Below are 18297 nucleotides of genomic sequence, written 5' to 3'. Positions count from 1 at the left end.
ATAATGGTAAATAATTATATTTGATTAAATATATTTATTTTCCATACATAAAACATATCTAACAGTAAAACATATCTTGTTTTGTTTAATGGTTAACCATGTGCATTGGTATTCATCCTATCTCATTACTCCTAGAAAGTATAGTAACAAAGGTATTAATAGTGTAAGTTTGCTTAGCCCTTCATTAGTCTTATTGTATAAATACAGTATTAAGGCTGAGCTTGGAAGCAGAGATTGCTGCATTGGTTGAACCTTGATAAATTGGGGCCCCCTCTTGATAGGGAAGTGCTAACCTTCTAGTGAATGTATCTTTTTTATTATCTTTATCTTCTTGCCAGTAGAGAGTTCTGCAAATCTTGATCGTTGGTAAATTGAAACCTCCTCCTGATAGAAAAACCCCTAACTATACATGTTATTTATCCTTTTATAGTAAGGAGGCTGCCAGTTGCCACTATTGGAATGCAAGGAAGTACTTTTGCATGGAACAGACATGGTAGAGGCTAATGAAGTAAGGGAATTCAAACATGCTTGGGATAGATATAAGGCAACCCTAAATATGAAAGAAAGCCAAGGATCAAATAGGGTCTGAGGTTTAACAGCAGATAGGAAAATGGGCAATCATGGTGGACCCAGATGGATCTGCCATCAAATTCTATGTTTCTAATAAATGAACATACTGCGGCTTTCAAGCTAATGGTCCTTAATTTAATTTGTCAAGTGTTGTATGTATGTCTTTATATAGCGGCATTGATGTACATAGCGGTACACACACACAGCAGTAATAAACTTGACAATCATATAAATAACAAGTAATACAAATAGAACATAATGGGTAGAAGTGCTTCAGACATAAAAGTAACATTTAGGAAAAGGAGTCCCTGCTTTGAGGAGCTTACAATCTAATTGGTTTGTCCATTGATTGCTACTGTATGCTTTCTTATGAATTATAGGTGAAAGAGAAGTACTTCTAATTCCACAATGGTATATGTAGCACAACAAAAAAATGCTGCAATAGCAATCTTATAACGTTGGAGCAAAAAAAAGTGTGGTCAATCAGTTAGCAGCATTGTTTTTCTGTTTTGCCTTTAACTTGTCCATTATCTGTAATAGCAGAATGTGGTAGACCCTGGTTCATTTAGATGAGTGACAACCATTACAGCTTCTATTTTCACTTTATAATAGAGATTTTTATTATTTATATTTTTTAGACCTTAAAGGAGCAATCCATGCAATATCCTACATGTTTTTTTTTTAATAAAACAGTTTGATAGTATTAGATAATACTATTTTTTTTTTAATTCACCTCATAATGCTATTTTTAATTAGTTTTAATGAATATACTGAGCATCTTTTGATTTCTATAACAGGTTTTAGCCCACCTCCCCAGCAGTGAAAGATATTTGCAACACTTTCCTGTTTGTGATAATTTGCTGCCAATATTCCCAGCAGTTTGAGTTGCAAACTATAACAATAGATAATGTTACCTGAGTAATATAAAAATACATTGTAGCTGCTGAGTTACACAGACTGAAGGACAGATTGAAACTGAAAGGCTGCCATCTAGTGAACCCTGGGAAGCAGGATCTTTGCTGATCGATTATGGGAGAATAAATCGATCAGCAGCTTAGATAATTAGTTTTCAATAAAGGTAATCAAAGGCTGCATATATTAAAATAAAAAAAGGAGGGGGAGGGGGGTTTAGTGCCGCTTGGATGGCCACTTTAATTACTTCATGTATTTCAGTAAGGATTTGGATTGTATAGATGTAGCCCAACTTATTTTCCTTGGAAAAGAATCATATTTGCTGCAGCATTCAATGAATCTGATGCCCTGATTTTGCTATGACTTGCATAGATGAGGCTGGCAGTAATGCGTTTTACTAGGCAAGTGGCCACACTTGCCTCCATGGTCACAGGAACATTGTCAAGCTACATCTGTTCCCTGTGAATCTAGTTTCCATTGTGATATTTTTGTACAAATATTATTTCTCTGTATAGTGTTTGTGGGTGCCTTCAGTCCTTGCACTTTTACATTTCTTAAGGTCAATCTTAAATTTAGAATGTTACTTAGCTGGGGCAAAAGTCTTGGAAAATGAATAGTGTAACAGACTAATTCAAACCACATACAATTCTTTTGTCATTGGCTCACAATCAATGGTAACGTAAGATTGCCACCCTTATTCATAACAGGAAAGAAATTAAGCTTTTGCTTATCTCAGCAAATGTGTCATCGGGTGATGTTGTCATGTCATAAATGTAAGAAGCTGAGCAAATGATGAATGCTTTCCTTCTGTTTCTTTCACAGTCTCATTTGGTGGCAGCTTTTGAAAAGAGCTTAGGAAATATGACCGGGAGGCTGCAAAGCCTGACAATGACAGCTGAACAAAAGGTGAGTTTATAAAAGTTCACTCTGAAGCCTGAAAAACATCTGCAGCTTATGATGCAATTTGAAAAAATGCATTAAAAACCCTAACATAATAAAACAGCATTGATTCTGGTTATACCTGTATTCCTCTTTTTCATTTATTTTTGTATTTAGATTGTATTTTCCCACCATCGACAAAACGTTGATTTCATATCAGAATTAGATACATGCTGTGTGAAATAGCCGAAGTATTTTCTGTACTGTGCATGTGTTATTAGAATAACCCATGATTTTAACCGTAACAATGATCTGATTATTTAATGCAAGTAGCATATCACTTGATTTGTTAATCTAGTTTCTACTAATACCTTATCTGCCTTATCACAAAAGGCATTAGGAGTAATAACAGAACAGGGATTTTTAGAATGATTTTCCTATAAATGAAAATACTTACTTACTTTTTTTTCTAATTTCCTTCCTAAGAGAGATTAAACATGATTGCATAAAAACAAAGAGACAAGAAACTTTTTACAGAGCATTTTTCCCTACTGCTTTCATGGCTGAGGTCACATTCTTTTATAGGTCCTAATCCTTATTAACAGGAATGAATACTTGTAGAATGGTCCTCTTATGGTCCTCTTATCCAATGGTAATAAATCTATATTTAATTAAAACTGAAAATGTGGTGCAATTCCAGGTTGATTTAATTTCTGCTAGGGAATTGCTAAATACTCTATAGATCTAAGTTAATCGTGCAGTTTTTTCTGTTTAGCTTAACCTCATTGGAAAGTGTACTATCAATGCATAAATGCAAAAATGCTAAATGTCTTCACTGTTGTAAAGGCTCTGAATGGTTCTCAAACCTTGATGGTCTAACCATAATTGTTCAGCCGATAGACAATTTATTGACTACTTACTAATAAAATATAGAACATGAATTGTTGAAGAGCATTCTTCAACTTAAATTTAGTATAGCATTCATAATTTTGAATTGGTATTTTCTCTTTTTTAATTTGGTATGTTCTTTTTAACCAGTTGTTAATTGTTTGACAGTTCTGTTACATGTTACACTGTAGTATAAAACTTTTTGCTCTCTTCATCTTTACAGGAATCGGAGCTCATTGAACTTAGAGAGACAATAGAAGCGCTTAAAACTCAGAACTCAGCAGCACAAGCTGCGATCCAAGGAGCTCTCAATGGGTCAGATCACATTCACAAAGGTACTCCATAAATATTAAATAATCCACTTCTCTTTCTTAAAGATGTAGCAAAAATCCCTGTCTCCGGCAAGAAGTAAATGTCCACTGTGCTGGAGACACTGTCTGTCGCGATCACGCTACAGGGGTCCATGCTTCCTAATGGCAACCAACACAGGGTTAATCCTTAGGTGCTGTGACCGTGCGTGGCAGCGGCACGGAAGACAGTTAACTTACTATAGCTACATCTGTAGGAACTTGTTGGACAGTATATCCGCTTTAACAAATCTATTAAGATGAGAAGATAAATTCAATTCAATTATTCTCAACAAATCAGCTTCCTATTACATCAGTTTGAGGTAGATGGCAAATGGATTTGTAAATATTAGTAGAGAGTCATTTAGTTACATAGAAATGTATATAAAAATGTAGCCCTAGTGGTAACATAAGAAAAATCAAATGAAGGTACAAAATTGGTGGCCTTTTAGGTCTTTAAATTACTTTATAAATTCATAAACATGTAGCTAACTTGATGGTTATAGCAACTCAGAGGCTATAGTCCTACAGGTGCACCGACGAGTATTCTAAAACTTGCCTTAAACTTGCCTTGGAAAATCTGGGGCTATCACCAACAAGAACCAGGTACATGCTGGGTACATGCTGCAACATTTCAGTGACATTTCTGCAGAGACTAATGGCCCATCGGATTAACACAGCAGGGGTCCCTGGCAGTCCCATTCAGTGTGAATGGGACTGCCAGGGACCCCCGCTGTTAATCTGATTGGCCATTAGTCTGTCTGCAGAAATGTCACTGAAATGTTGCAGCAAGTACCCAGCATGTACCTGGGACTTGTTGGTGATTGCCCCAGTTTTGTTTTAGAATAGTCGTCGGCACTACAGTACATTTCCTTTATTAAAAATGCAAGCGGTGACACATCAGCTACTTTATACATTAATGTTGTGGTAGGTCTCAGGAAGCATGGACCCACTGCAGCATAATTGCTGCCTTTGATACTGTCGATTACCCTATTCTCCTTCATATTCTAAACTCCCTTGGCATCAGCAATAGAGCTCTATCCTATTTCTAATAATACCTCTCTCATTTTCGGTCTCTATTGCTAACATGTCGTCGTCATCTTCTGTTGATCTCTTTTGGTGTACATCAGGGCTCTGTTCTGGAACCTCTCCTTTTCTCTCTATACACTATAACATGGTGATCTCATCAACTCTTTTGGCCTTAGACAATCTCTATGAAGTTGAAATGCAGATATATCTATCCACTCCTACCCTCATACCTGCAATACTGTCTGAAGTCTCTGATTTCCTTCTGGCTATATCCTCATGGATGGCACTCCACCCTAAACTTAGTATGGTTAAAACCATATATTTGATCACAAAAGCACGTTGCCTATGAGTGACATTTGATTCTTCCCTTTCCTTCTCCATTCACATTCACGTCATGGCTAAAACGTGTTGCTTCTTCCTACGTAATATTGCTAAGATCCGCTCTTTCCCCTGTCATGCTACTGTTAAACCTCTGTTAAAACTCTAATGCATGCCCTTATCCTCTCCCGTCTGGATTATTGTAACATACTACTAACTTGCCTCTCAACTTTCTCCTATCCAATTTATCTACCCAAAATTCTGCTGCTATAATAATTTCACTTTCTCCCAAAACAGTCTCTGCTCATCTCCACCTTAAATCCCTCCCCTAGCTTCCCATCAAGTTTCGGATGACCCACAAAGTTCTCCTCCTTATCTTCAAGGTTTTCCACTCATCTGCTCCTCCCTACATATCAGCGCTGATCTCTCACTATATCCCTGCTTGTCTCCTGTGTTTTACCCAATATTGTCTCCTTTCCACCCCTTTCACCTCTACTGCTCTTTTCAACTTAAACCTTTTTCCCCTTACTGTGTCTTACCTGTGGAACTCCCTCACACTTGGTTTACACCAAGCACTTTCTCTCCCTACCTTTTAGATTAAACTTAAAACTCAACTTTAAATAAAGCATTCATACTCCTTGAGAAAGCGCTGTTCAAGCGTGAAATGCGTGGGAGTGCTATCCCACTATTTTTGTTCTAGTATGTCTTTTGTTTTAAATATGTAGTCCAATAAACCTTTTTTATTTTTATACCATCCCGGTGAGTTGTTGCGTGCTTATACTAGAGTTTGCAGTTTAGCCGATCAGTTGTTGCTTTTTTTTTTTTTTAAAGCATTCATTAGCCTAGACTCGTGGCTACTGTCAGCTACCAACAGTCACTCCTAACAATGACTGCCATCTACTGCACGTATTCCCTCACCTGTTGTCCCTGCAGATTTCCCATTATACCACTTACAGTAGATTGTAAGATCTCTAGGGCAGAGATTTCCTTTCCTATTGTCTGATCTTATTTGTTGCACTTATTTTACTATGATTCCTGCACTATATTATATCTCTTGTAAAGCGCTACGTACAGCTGTGGGCACTATATAAATAAAGATATACAGACAATATAAATAATATTTTGGAATAGAAGTTCCTTATATCTAAATTATCATGGTGCTATGGCACTAGTTTATGCAACATTTGGACGACCTGTACAAGTACATGGTTTTGTAGTTTTTTTTATTCTTTGAAATAGGTTATAGTTTAAGCAGAGTTGATTAAAAACAGATAATGGACTGCTAAAAATGTGTACAATACTTGAGTTTTCTGAATCATTGTTGATTAGAAGAGCTCTATTGCTGATATTGTATCACAAAAATTCTTGTTACAAAATCTAAAAAAAGATGATTATTAACTAGATCATTTTTATATCCATGTAGATATGCGGATAAGGAGACAGCACTCCTCAGAAAGTGTGTCCAGTGTTAATAGTGCTACAAGTCATTCTAGCATTGGCAGTGGCAATGATGTTGACTCCAAGAAAAAGAAAAAGAAAAACTGGGTAAGATTTTTTGCTTTTGATACAAATAGTCCACTAGTACCATATACCAGTAGACTTGCCAAGTCAGCTTGTCTTATGTAAAAATAAATTTTTGTATTGTGAATGTATCTATGATTTAAGGTAATAAAAGAACTCAGTCCGTATACCATCTGTTTAAAGTTTAAAACGTTATTTAAAGAAGCAATCAATTTTGTAATGATGTTTTTGTCAGAACAGAACTTGTTTCGGCATATGTATTGTACCACAAACTATGCTCAGGTTGGGATATTTTATGGATGGGTAGAAATGTCCGATGCGACAATTCCTGTCAATAAGCCAATACGTAATGGAGAACAATTATGTTGCTGTTATTTATTGTCTTGCCAGTGCCAGAAGGAAACTTGCCAGAAGGTCATGTGTGTGAAGAGAAAAGTTCTTCATAGTTAAAATTCAATTTCTGTGCAATGGTGGGGTCTCCCTGCATTTGGAGACCTCATGGTCCTACTGTGTCGTAGGAAAAACAAGCAATTGGATTGATTGAAATATTTACATATAGCTTATTTTTACCTTTTAAACACAACTATGGCAATTATAAATGAAATATATTTTGTTCATGTGGTTTGCCGAACTACTGTAGGCTGGTTTACAGTAATTGCAGGCAGGCTAAGAAGAGTAAAGGGCAGGAATAAGACATGACATGCTAAATGTATTTTTGTTTGAGACACTGAAAATATTTTAAAACCTATTCAATATATTAACTATTTGATTTGCTGATAATCATACAAAATAGTCAAAGTTTTTGATGTTGAAGCTACAGGTTCACTTGTTTGAGGACAATATAACACGTGTAGTGTTTGTCATTTGTAGTGATTTTCTCAGCAAATACCAAATCTGTAAGGAAAACATTCTGATTGAGTAATAGACCAATACATCAAAAACAAGGCCATTTATCACATACAATTGTGTTTAATATTATATGCACCATATCTCTGTTTGGAATATAGTATATTTATACTGAATAGATACAGCATATAGAGCACTGAAGAGAAACCTCTCACAGATAAGTAACAACAGCATCCAACACAATTAATGTGCCTTTTATCTAAATTGTCTTTAAGACATCACATTTGTAAAATAAATGGTCACATTCTTTATTTGACTTCCTAGTCTTAGCGGGTCAACATTTCAAAACCAAAAAGATCATGCATTAATGTATCAATATACTTTGCACCTATTTAGTGATCTACCCTAACATAATAAACATATTAACACGCTTTTTACATATGGTGTACCTGCAAGGGAGAATAACAAATAGTACATTTATATATATAGCCAATGCTGTGGTGGCTGCACCATCATATTCTCAACTAATTATTAATGGCTACCTAACGATGCTACGCATGCTACCCAATGCATAAACCAGCAATACAAACCAGCATGAGGCATATGGGAGGTTGTCATGTCCGGTAGTAGAGACTAAGAAATATATATATATATATATATATATATATATATATATATATATATATATATATATACTGTATATATATATACAATAAAAAATGAATAGACGATACCGTTCTGTGGCTAACAAAATGCTTTTATTTGTACATATATATATATATATATATATATATATATATATATATATATAATATATGTTCACCCACTGTTTTGTTAGTTGGCCTCAACTTTCATACTGTATACTGTAAGTATATTTTTCATTTTTTTAATGATCACTTTGCAGCTGTTCACAGCTAGTTCTGTACCATACTCGTGTCTTACTCTAGATTAATTACTTTCTGAACTAGCTATGAATCACTTTTAATGGTACCATTTTCCCTATTGGATACTGTCCATATATAATTGTATTTTAACACTGATCTGCTTTCATTAACTTGATTTGTAATTGCACACTTTTTCATGTTTTGCAAGGTGAACTCTAAAGGAAGTGAGGTGAATATAAACCATGACTAATTTGGCATGCAACTGTTAAAAATTACTACCCTGGCATGACTGCTCTTCATTTTGGCTAAGCTTCTGTAGCTTCTTAAAACAGATTATCTTGTTTGTCTTCTTAACTTGCCTGAATTTTAAGAACAAATAAGTACTAGGTTAATGTAGTGAAAACCCATATATTTACTTTCAGTTAAAAATAATGGTTTATACAATAAAACAATTGGACCTGAAAAATAAGCCACAGTGAGGTTAGTTGCATTGTTTTAGTCTTAGTTATCAATTTGAGATATATTTGTTTTAAAACCAGGGTAAATTGTAAAATGCTACACTAGATTAATAGGGCAAATATCAGCAGTTTATTTGTGCGTGTTATATACATTTCCAAAATTAATATATATTAGACATAATGGCATACACTATTCATAGCCATACATAACTTTTCTAGGAGATTTTGTGACCTCACAAATGAATTTTGTTACCTGGGATGTATTTTCTTCCAATACTGTACATGCAACACTCTCAAATTTCAATCCTGTTCACTACAGTATATAGCTACCGTTTATTCTGTCTACTTGTCTCTGCTTGCCCCACTAAATAACCTTCCCTTGTCTCCTTTTCTTCAAGATCTACAGTAGTACTATCTCTTGCTATTGACATACTGGTCACATCTCAGATCACCAAACACTGAGGGATGTTCCCTAATATTTAGCTTAAATAATGTATCATTTTACAAATTTCCTCAGACAAATATTTTTTCAGCCTGATGGCACTTTAAGAAATCACATTAATTTCACTTCCATGTGTTTCTAATAGGAGCTTCAAATGTTGTCAATTATTGTAATATATATGCTATTTCTGTGTGCTATATCTCCCCTCAAAGTGTCATTTTCTTGAAGAGCTTAATATTGTGTTTTGAGAGACTTTAAAAGGAAGTTTGAATACATGCATTGCTTTATAGAGCCTGGTATAGGGGCACACTAGTGAGTCTGGAGCGGATACTGGTCTCATACCAAGTTATAGAAATTCATGCACCTTTTATCTTTGCCCCATGCTTTGCTTACAACGTTCCATCTTTTATTTCATCTGCCTTAATTTGCTCCTTTAATTTCTGGTTGTTTCCTCCAGTCTCACATACTCAACATATACCTAACTCAACAAAATTATGGGTTAAATTAGAGACAAAAAGCCAGCTCCAAACAGTTAACACAGCAAATCACCCCATTCAAATCTCTAAATTGCCTGCAATACATGAAAGTTCTAAATGTGGACATGCAAAGTGGCACATGACTTTGTAGCCTCGGGCCCCCCCTCAGCATTCTTCTTCCTTCCCAACCAACACGTTCCACCTTTAATGGAAATAGCAACAGAAAAAAAGAAATGCACAAAAGCGCACAAGAGATGGAATTAATATCAGTAATTTATTAAAATAAACACATAAATAGCTGAGAGGATCCAACCCCTCCTCAGCTCAAAAGGTAAAATACCCAGATACTAAAGCCATACATATGGTCTTTAAACATGAAATATCTTAGGACAATAAATCACATACAACAAAAAACAGTCAATGTAAAAATGAACAAAGAAAGTGCTGACAGCCCAATGGGCTCTCCTGACGAAGCACGTGGTGCGAAACGCGTAGAGGTCACAACAGGTCATCCTGCGCGTGTTTGCTGAGAGGCTGAGACGGAACCTGCCTGAGGCTCTAGTGGTGGTTGTTCCATCTTCCCTGGTGCTGCGATCCGGATCCTGTGCGGTCATCCGTGGACCCCCACCTTTGCATTAGTGTAAGTGTTCGTCTCCCCCAGTCAGCGGTATTACAGTCCTCTATGGCGGTTTTTATCTAAATCCCCTTGGGCTGTCAGCACTTTCTTTGTTCATTTTTACATTGACTGTTTTTTGTTGTATGTGATTTATTGTCCTAAGATATTTCATGTTTAAAGACCATATGTATGGCTTTAGTATCTGGGTATTTTACCTTTTGAGCTGAGGAGGTGTTGGATCCTCTATGCTATTTATGTGTTTATTTTAATAAATTACTGATATTAATTCCATCTCTTGTGCGCTTTTGTGCATTTCTTTTTTTCTGTTTCTCAGGGTGTCCTCCCCCCTTTTAGGTGGGATCACCTCTGAAGTGGGAGCCTCTGGGGAGACGCTCCATGCACGTGCAGCACAGGGATTTTTCCTATTACTACTTCTGCAGCACGAGCGCTGAATATCCTAAATCTGCTTTCGAAATAGCAACAGACACTGCGCTGGAGGTTAAAAGAGCCAAAGATTTATTAACCACAATGTTATACAAATATTTAACAACCACTCTACCCTTCAAGATTACACAAACCTTTTCACAGACCAACAGCGCCCAGCTATGGCCCCATACCCGGTCAAAGTGCTGCCCAGCACCTGGCTCCTTACAACTTAATCGACCATACTGAGGCAGTTCCCTGTACTCATTGCCCTGTGGATACAGCTCCATCTCATCAACTGCCCCACATAGGCTTCAAAATATTACACACCCCACTCTGACAGGGTTTTATCTCCCCAAATGAAGCAAACATGCCGCAGCTGTGACAGAAATACCCATAACTAACCAAACATGTCCCCAACATCAAAATGACAGTACAAAACAAACATATGCCGTAACTGTCACACATTATACAGTATATATATATATATATATATATATATATATATATATACTATATATATATATATAGTAAAAGAAAGAGACAGTACTACTGTACAAAAATCCAAATTAGCTTGTTGCTAGTCACTTGAGAAAGATCCCTCTGTGGGTTCGAAACGTCGTTTCTATGTGATGTTCATGCTAATATAGTTTTTTGAAAACTTACCTTCTGAGTGCTGTCTCAACTTTATCGTTCGTCCGGATGGTAACGTAACATTATATATCTTTAAGGGACTAGCACCAGGCTATTTTGGATTTTTGTACAGGATAATCTCTCATTCTTTTACTGTGTGTGTGTGTGTGTGTGTGTGTGTGTGTGTGTGTGTGTGTGTGTGTGTGTGTGTGTGTGTGTGTGTGTGTGTGTGTGTGTGTGCAAATTATCAAGTGTAAATGTGTATGGACAAAATGTCTAAGTATGCTGCCACAATGTTACAGGTATACACAAACCCACAGAAAATGTATAGAAATAAACATAAGGCACAAATATAGACTGTATATTCTAAAGGTGGTCTCCGTAGTGAGAGGAACAAATAGACTGGCAGTGGAAAATAAATGTATAAAGTCCTGATGGGGATATTCCTGGAAATAATGGAGAGAGGCCAATATAGTCATGTACTGTAAGATATATTGTATCACGCAAGTGTGAAAAGCTACTTACAATGTAGCATTCAGTAACTGACTGAATCGCCCAATTGCCATTTGGATTGCACTGACATTCACGGTGCCATTTGCCTATACGGAGCTCGGCGAGCAGTGATACACCGGCTGTGTAAAACACGGCAACATACTAAGATCTCCTGCATCCCGCTGACATCACTACCAGCTGACGAGAGAGGGAGAGAAACAGCACGGAAATTTGATTCACAGACATAACCAGCTGATCCACAGCGTTCCAACGTGGAGGCAGAGACGCCGAGACCTGCGGTTTATTATGCAGCTGGGATTGTTATGAAAAATGCTTATTACTTCTGCTACATTATAAGTAGCTTTTCACACTTGCTTATAGTCCTGGCAATGCGACCGCGTGACATCAGCCGTCGCCATAGCAATTTCTGCCTATAATGTAGGAGACGAGACGGTGACCAGGGGGCGTGGCGGGGACGTGGCCTTGAGTCGTTCACCTTCACTGGCAGAACCACTCACGTGCCCTCTGACGTCACACGGCAATTTTAATTGACTTAATGGATTTTGGTCGCTGTGTCGCGCGGTCGCACACACTATAGGCGCATGCGACAGATTGCATTAACTTGTTTTGATGCAGCGTCGTGTCGCAGTAGACAGGACTATAAGCGCGGCCTTACAGTATTGTACTTCACTATATTGGCCTTTCTCCATTATTTCCAGGAATATCCACATTAGGACTCTATATACATTGATTTTCCACTGCAACCGTCCATTTGTTCCTCTCACTATGGAGACCACCTTTAGAATATACAGTCTATAGTTGTGCCTTATGATATATATATATATATATATATATATATATATATATATATATATATACAGTGTTCGACAAACCTATACATTTGCTCGCCCCGGGCGAGTGGATTTAACATCGTGGCGAGCTCCTATTGGCCCAAGCAGCATACGTTTTGTACTAGGTGGCGAGTAGATTTTTTTTGTTCGGCGAGTAGATTTTTTTGGTGATTTGTCGACCACTGTATATATATATATATATATATACACAAGGGTGGAAGGAAGGGGGAGTTACTCTCTTTAGAGCATTGTGTGACTACAGCTTCCCATGTATCCCATATATCAGCCCTTCCTCCCCCTCTCCCAGTGGTCATTCCTGACCACTCCTCCATTTTATTACCGCTTCACGCCCAGCTAACCACCTCAACAGATGAAGCCTTTTCACCCCCTAACCCAGGAGCACAGTGAGGGGCTTGGTACCTCGGTAATGCCGCCCTTCCTTATCTGTCAGGGCTCTCTTAATGAGTGTCACAATGTATACATATGTAGCACTGTTTCCCCCACCACCTGGGAGATCCACTCTATTGCTTCCGTGTGGTGCTGAGGCATACCTGTAGGTTCAGAAGAGCTGAGCTGATCTGTGATGATATGGAGATCAGGACAGGCTTTTGATGTCAGCTGTAGTTCTTTATCTGTGGTGTTTAGCTCCTCCAGCTTCAGTTGGCTCTGATAATATCAGAGACAGTCCTCTCTGAAGCACATCTTCCATACACCACATGCACTGACTCAATCCAGGCTGGTATATAATTAACAAAGGGCTTTATTCTTAGCAGTCACTTCATGATGGTATTACAGCGGTGCAAGGGTTCAGAGGGTTCCAACTTCTGGATGGTGCTTGACCCTGATAGTATAGGGTCATCTTACTAGGTCAGATGTTCCCTCAGCCACAAGGCTGAGGGTGAGCATGCTCATCCCGCTATGGGAGAGACTCACAGCTCTCTGCTTCTTCTCTCCTCCAGAGCAGTAACAGGACTGACTAAATGTGCCACTCCCTCCTAGGAGGAACAAGAAGGGACGGGCTCATGGTCTATACCTATACCGGATAGGCTTACATAGGCCATGAGTCACCACCTTACTTCTGTCACTCATAAGAGGGGCATGAGGGGGGTCACAAGCCCACAGATTTAACCTGCTATTGCTTGCAGCTAGCAGGGACTTGCATAACAGGGTGGGGAAAGATAGGCAGAAATGACATACCCTGTTACACACAGTTATTGGGATTACTTTTTACAGTACATTACAGTCTACAGAGCTCAGTTTGCTGTATGCAAAAGTGTAAGTCTACTCTTCTCAATCTGTGTTGCCTTCAATGTGGCTTTCCATGCCATAGCGCCAGATAGATGCTATGGCAGCTTACTGAATAATGACAATTGATTTACTGCTAGGAATTTACCATTCTAAGGGGGCTAAGTATGAAGGTACTACATAGAGCAACTACAATAGATGTACAGCACCTGAAAAAACATTTGGGCTCTGTTCAGTATTTGAAAGATTAAATGTTCAAGAGGTTAAAACTGAGCTCTCCCCAGAGATGGAGATTACAGATTTAAATAATCATGGTTCTAACACTACATTTTTTTTGTAAATAGCAGGACATTCTCAGGGGACAAGATGCTAACATTCAATGAGTTAATCTTCTCGAGGGTATTGCTGCATAAATTGTGGTGGAAAAGAAAGTGACAATCTCTCGTTTGGACAAAAAATTAGTGACACATGGCCTGTTTCAAAAGCTTCAATATCTTTAGCACATTACAGGTAGCCCAACTTTGAGAATGAGGCTTTTACTTAACTCATTTGCAAGTTTATACTTGTGAAATATATGATGGGCACCTTTTGTTTTTGAGTGTTTATTTTCTTATTTCTTTTTGAAGGTAAATGAGTTTCAGGTCAAACTAGGTTTGGGCAATAAAAAAAAAAAAGATCTCCCAAGACAACGATATCATTACATTTATCGGGATAATGATATAGATGCAGCAACGAGTATCCGAACACTTGCCTTTGAAAATCTGGGGCAATCTCCCAGTAATGCTGCAACATTTCTGTGACATTTCTGCAAACAGACTAATGGCCCATCAATTAACGCAGCGGGGGTCCCTGGCAGTCACTACCAGGGACCCCCGCTGTGTTAATCCGATGGGCCATTAGTCTGTCTGCAGAAATGTCACAGAAATGTTGCAGCATTACTGGGAGATTGCCCCAGATTTTCCCAGGGAAGTGTTCGGATACTCGTGGCTCCATCAGTATATCGCAATAAATATTTGATTTACAGTAGAAAAAAGTCGTACCATGTTCTAATAGATTTAAATAAAGGGTTATCAAAAGAAATACATTTTCTTTAGATTTGCTAGAACAAAGGGTCCTTCATTTCCAAACCCTTTCCATGTCTGCACTCCACCTTTTCTCACCTGCACTTCTCCCATCACCCTAACATCTCCCTCATCTATCCACCCTTCATCCCATCACTGTCATCCTTAGATTTTCCCACCATTTAAAAATACATTTAATTTATAAAATGTTAAAAATATATTAAACACGTTTTTTGACAATTTCTTAAGAATTCTTGAAAAATCTGTTTTAATTCATTTTTAACATGAGTTTCGGTCCCAGGCGGCAGGTGGGGAGGGAGGGTTAATTGCCCCAGAGGAAGGGTGGGGAAGGAGGGGTTAATAGAAAAAGGAAACAAGTGAGGAGAGGAGTTACCTTTCACTGTTGCAGCTGCTGTCACAAGCTCGCTCTCCCCATGGCGCCTGAAACTCTTCCTCCTTTCACTCTGAGTCTGCATTTAGAAGCAGGAAGGGAGGGAGGACTCGAGAGAGAGACTTTACAGCATGCCTGAACAACTCGTAAAGTGAAAAGGGCCGAACTGCTCCAAGGAAAAAAAATTTGGGCTGCACGGGTTAAATCATCATCATCATCATCATCTCTCCTCCAGCACCTCTCATCATCATCATCATCCTCATATCTCCCCCAGAACCCCTCACTATCAACCTTTACAATACTCCACATCTATCTCTCATACCCCCATCTCTCCCCCTCACCCACACAATACCCCCCTCTACATCAAACACACAATACCCCTCCACATCCCCCCAGCCCATTCCATGTCAGCAGCCCCACCCACAAGTCAGCACCCCCCGATATCTCTCTTCCCTCAATACAACACTCTCTCCCCCTCCCCTAAATCACACCCTCTCCCCCTCCTCTCAATATGACTCTCTCCCCCTCCCCTCAATATGACACCCCCCCCTCCCCTCAATATGACACACTCTCCCCCTCCCCTCAATATGACACTCTCCCCCTCCCCTCAATATGACACTCTCTCTCCCTCCCCTCAATATGACACTATCTCCCCCTCCCCTCAATATGACACTCTCTCCCCCTCCCCTCAATATGACACTCTCTCTCTCCTCTATATGACACTCTCCCCCTCCCCTAAATGACACTCTCTCCCCCTCCCCTCAATATGACACTCTCTCCCCCTCCTCTCAATATGACTCTCCCCCTCCTCTCAATATGACACTCTCTTCCCCCCCTGCACCTCACATCACTTCCCCCCCTGCACCTCACATGTCAGCAGCCCACCCGCTCACATGCCAGCAGCCCACTCCCCCTCACATGCCAGCAGCCCACCCCCTCACATACCAGCAGCCCACCCCCCTCACATGCCAGCAGCCCACCCCCCTCACATGCCAGCAGCCCACCCCCCCTCACATGCCAGCAGCCCACCCCCCCTCACATGCCAGCAGCCCCCCCCCCACATGTCAGTAGCCCACCCCCCGTCACATGTCAGCAGCCCACCCCCCCCTCACATGTCAGCAGCCCACCCCCCCTCACATGTCAGCACCCCCCCTCACATGTCAGCAGCCTACCCCCCCACCTCTGCACCAGCCCGTTTTTCACACCCACCCCCCACCAGCCCGTTTTTCACACCCACCCCCCAGCAGACCGTTTTTTACACCCACCCCCCACCAGCCCGTTTTTTACGCACACACACACACACACACACACACACACACACACACACACACACACACACACACACACACACACACACACACACACACACACACACACACACAGCTGCCGCCTCCTCCTCCTCATGCTGCTGCTGTCCCCGCGCATCGCAAAACCCGGGGGCGGGGAGGGGTGGAGGAAGGGGAGTGGAGGAGGGGGGGGGGGGGGGGGATGAATCGCCGCCATTTAAAAATTGTTTTTTTTTTTTAATTTAATTAATTAACTGGCGCCCGGCCTGAGTCATCGCAGGCCGCACAGAGAGGCCATGCGGCCCGCGGGCTGTATGTTGTGCAGGCCTGCTTTACAGTGTTGCAGCTCCAAAACAGCACCACAGAAGCAGGCACTAAGTAATACCGCAATAATAAATAATCTCCCATGTTGGCACACCATCAGATTTTATTATCGTGGTATTACTATATACCGGTATATTGCCCAACCCTAGGTACAACATAGTTTGAAACATTCTTGAACTATTTGAAGACTCACTGAGATAGTATATGTAATGTATCAACTATGTGAAATCCGATGGGTTTCACATGAAAGAAGCCCTCTTAATATGCACTCTACCTATGTAGTGTATTGGTAAGTATTGCGGAAATGTCCGCAGAGTGAAATACTCAGAACATGTCAAAACAACAAGGGAGTACATGGATCGCAAAAGACCCCATTAATATAAAACAAAATAATAAAATGTTATTAACATCTAATGCATATATAAAAAGTGACATACAGTACAAGTGAATTTGTTCAATGTGAATAAAATCCCCTCAGTGGGATCCGAACCAGATGTAGGTGTATATCAGTAGGATAGGACAGGTTGTAGTATTATAGTCACTGGGTTGACAAATACCTATTAGTAACCACACGGTGGCACAATGGCCACATGGATGGTGGCAGTGAACTAACAACCTAGTAAATGACCTAATTAACTAACTACATGCAAGTGGAGACAACAAAGGAATGCCAAGGGTTAATCAGCCTCACAGGTGAAATAGATGAAACTATTTGTGTAGAGAACTGCGTGTGCTTGGTTGAATCAATGCATAGCACAATATAAGTGTCACAGTCCACAATGGCGATCACTAAGTGGATAAGGACCCCCACACACAAAGTGGAGTATGGCTGTATATAGTAGACAATAATATCTTAACCAGTTTAGCCAATGACCCCAGTAATAAGACACTGATGTGAGGCTTCAAGAATACCTGCTGCTCCATCTGTAATACTGCAATTGCTATACAATGCTATACTGTAGGTATAAACAGTAGTGCATATATCTCTTTGTATACTGTATAGTGACTGCATCTTAATGTCACTTTACCAATCTAGTGGGTACAAAGGTCTATATGATAATAGGTAACATTACCTGGGACAAACCCCCATATGTCACAACATCATGTGGTGGGCGCAACCAGTATCACAACAAAGCACAATATGCAATCAAATATCTCTCAAAGAAAATGCTGCGGTGATGTGAAATAAACTTGGTCACTTATAGCTGACAGCCCCCACAGTAACATATTGAAGCAATTGAATAGTCAATGCATGGAGCTAAACACCACAGCAACCACCTAGTATCTGGTTCTAGCCCATAAGGCAAAAAAAATAATGTGGCTGGATGGGGTCATTGGCTAAACTGGTTAAGATATTATTGTCTACTATATACAGCCATACACCACTTTGTGTGTGGGGGTCTTT

At 39.5% G+C, this 18297-nt stretch overlaps 1 protein-coding gene across 13 annotated transcripts in view; it reads left to right on the top strand.

Moving 5' to 3' along the window:
* Positions 1 to 18297, top strand: part of NAV3 (neuron navigator 3) — an 879638-nt gene that overhangs the window by 825878 nt on the left and 35463 nt on the right. For 9 of the 13 annotated variants that reach the window (XM_075600199.1, XM_075600193.1, XM_075600190.1 and 6 more), the window contains 4 exons: positions 2305 to 2388; positions 3473 to 3584; positions 6367 to 6488; positions 8403 to 8423. In XM_075600199.1, coding sequence (XP_075456314.1) covers positions 2305 to 2388; positions 3473 to 3584; positions 6367 to 6488; positions 8403 to 8423 — 339 coding nt within the window. The remainder of the gene's footprint in view (positions 1 to 2304; positions 2389 to 3472; positions 3585 to 6366; positions 6489 to 8402; positions 8424 to 18297) is intronic. The other 4 variants (XM_075600197.1, XM_075600194.1, XM_075600191.1 and 1 more) reach the window with 1 other exon arrangement.

Source organism: Ascaphus truei, chromosome 5 (genome assembly GCF_040206685.1).
Source record: "Ascaphus truei isolate aAscTru1 chromosome 5, aAscTru1.hap1, whole genome shotgun sequence".
NCBI lineage: Eukaryota > Metazoa > Chordata > Amphibia > Anura > Ascaphidae > Ascaphus > Ascaphus truei.
Note: the sequence above shows the minus strand (reverse complement) of the source record. Positions and strands in the feature narration are given on the sequence as shown.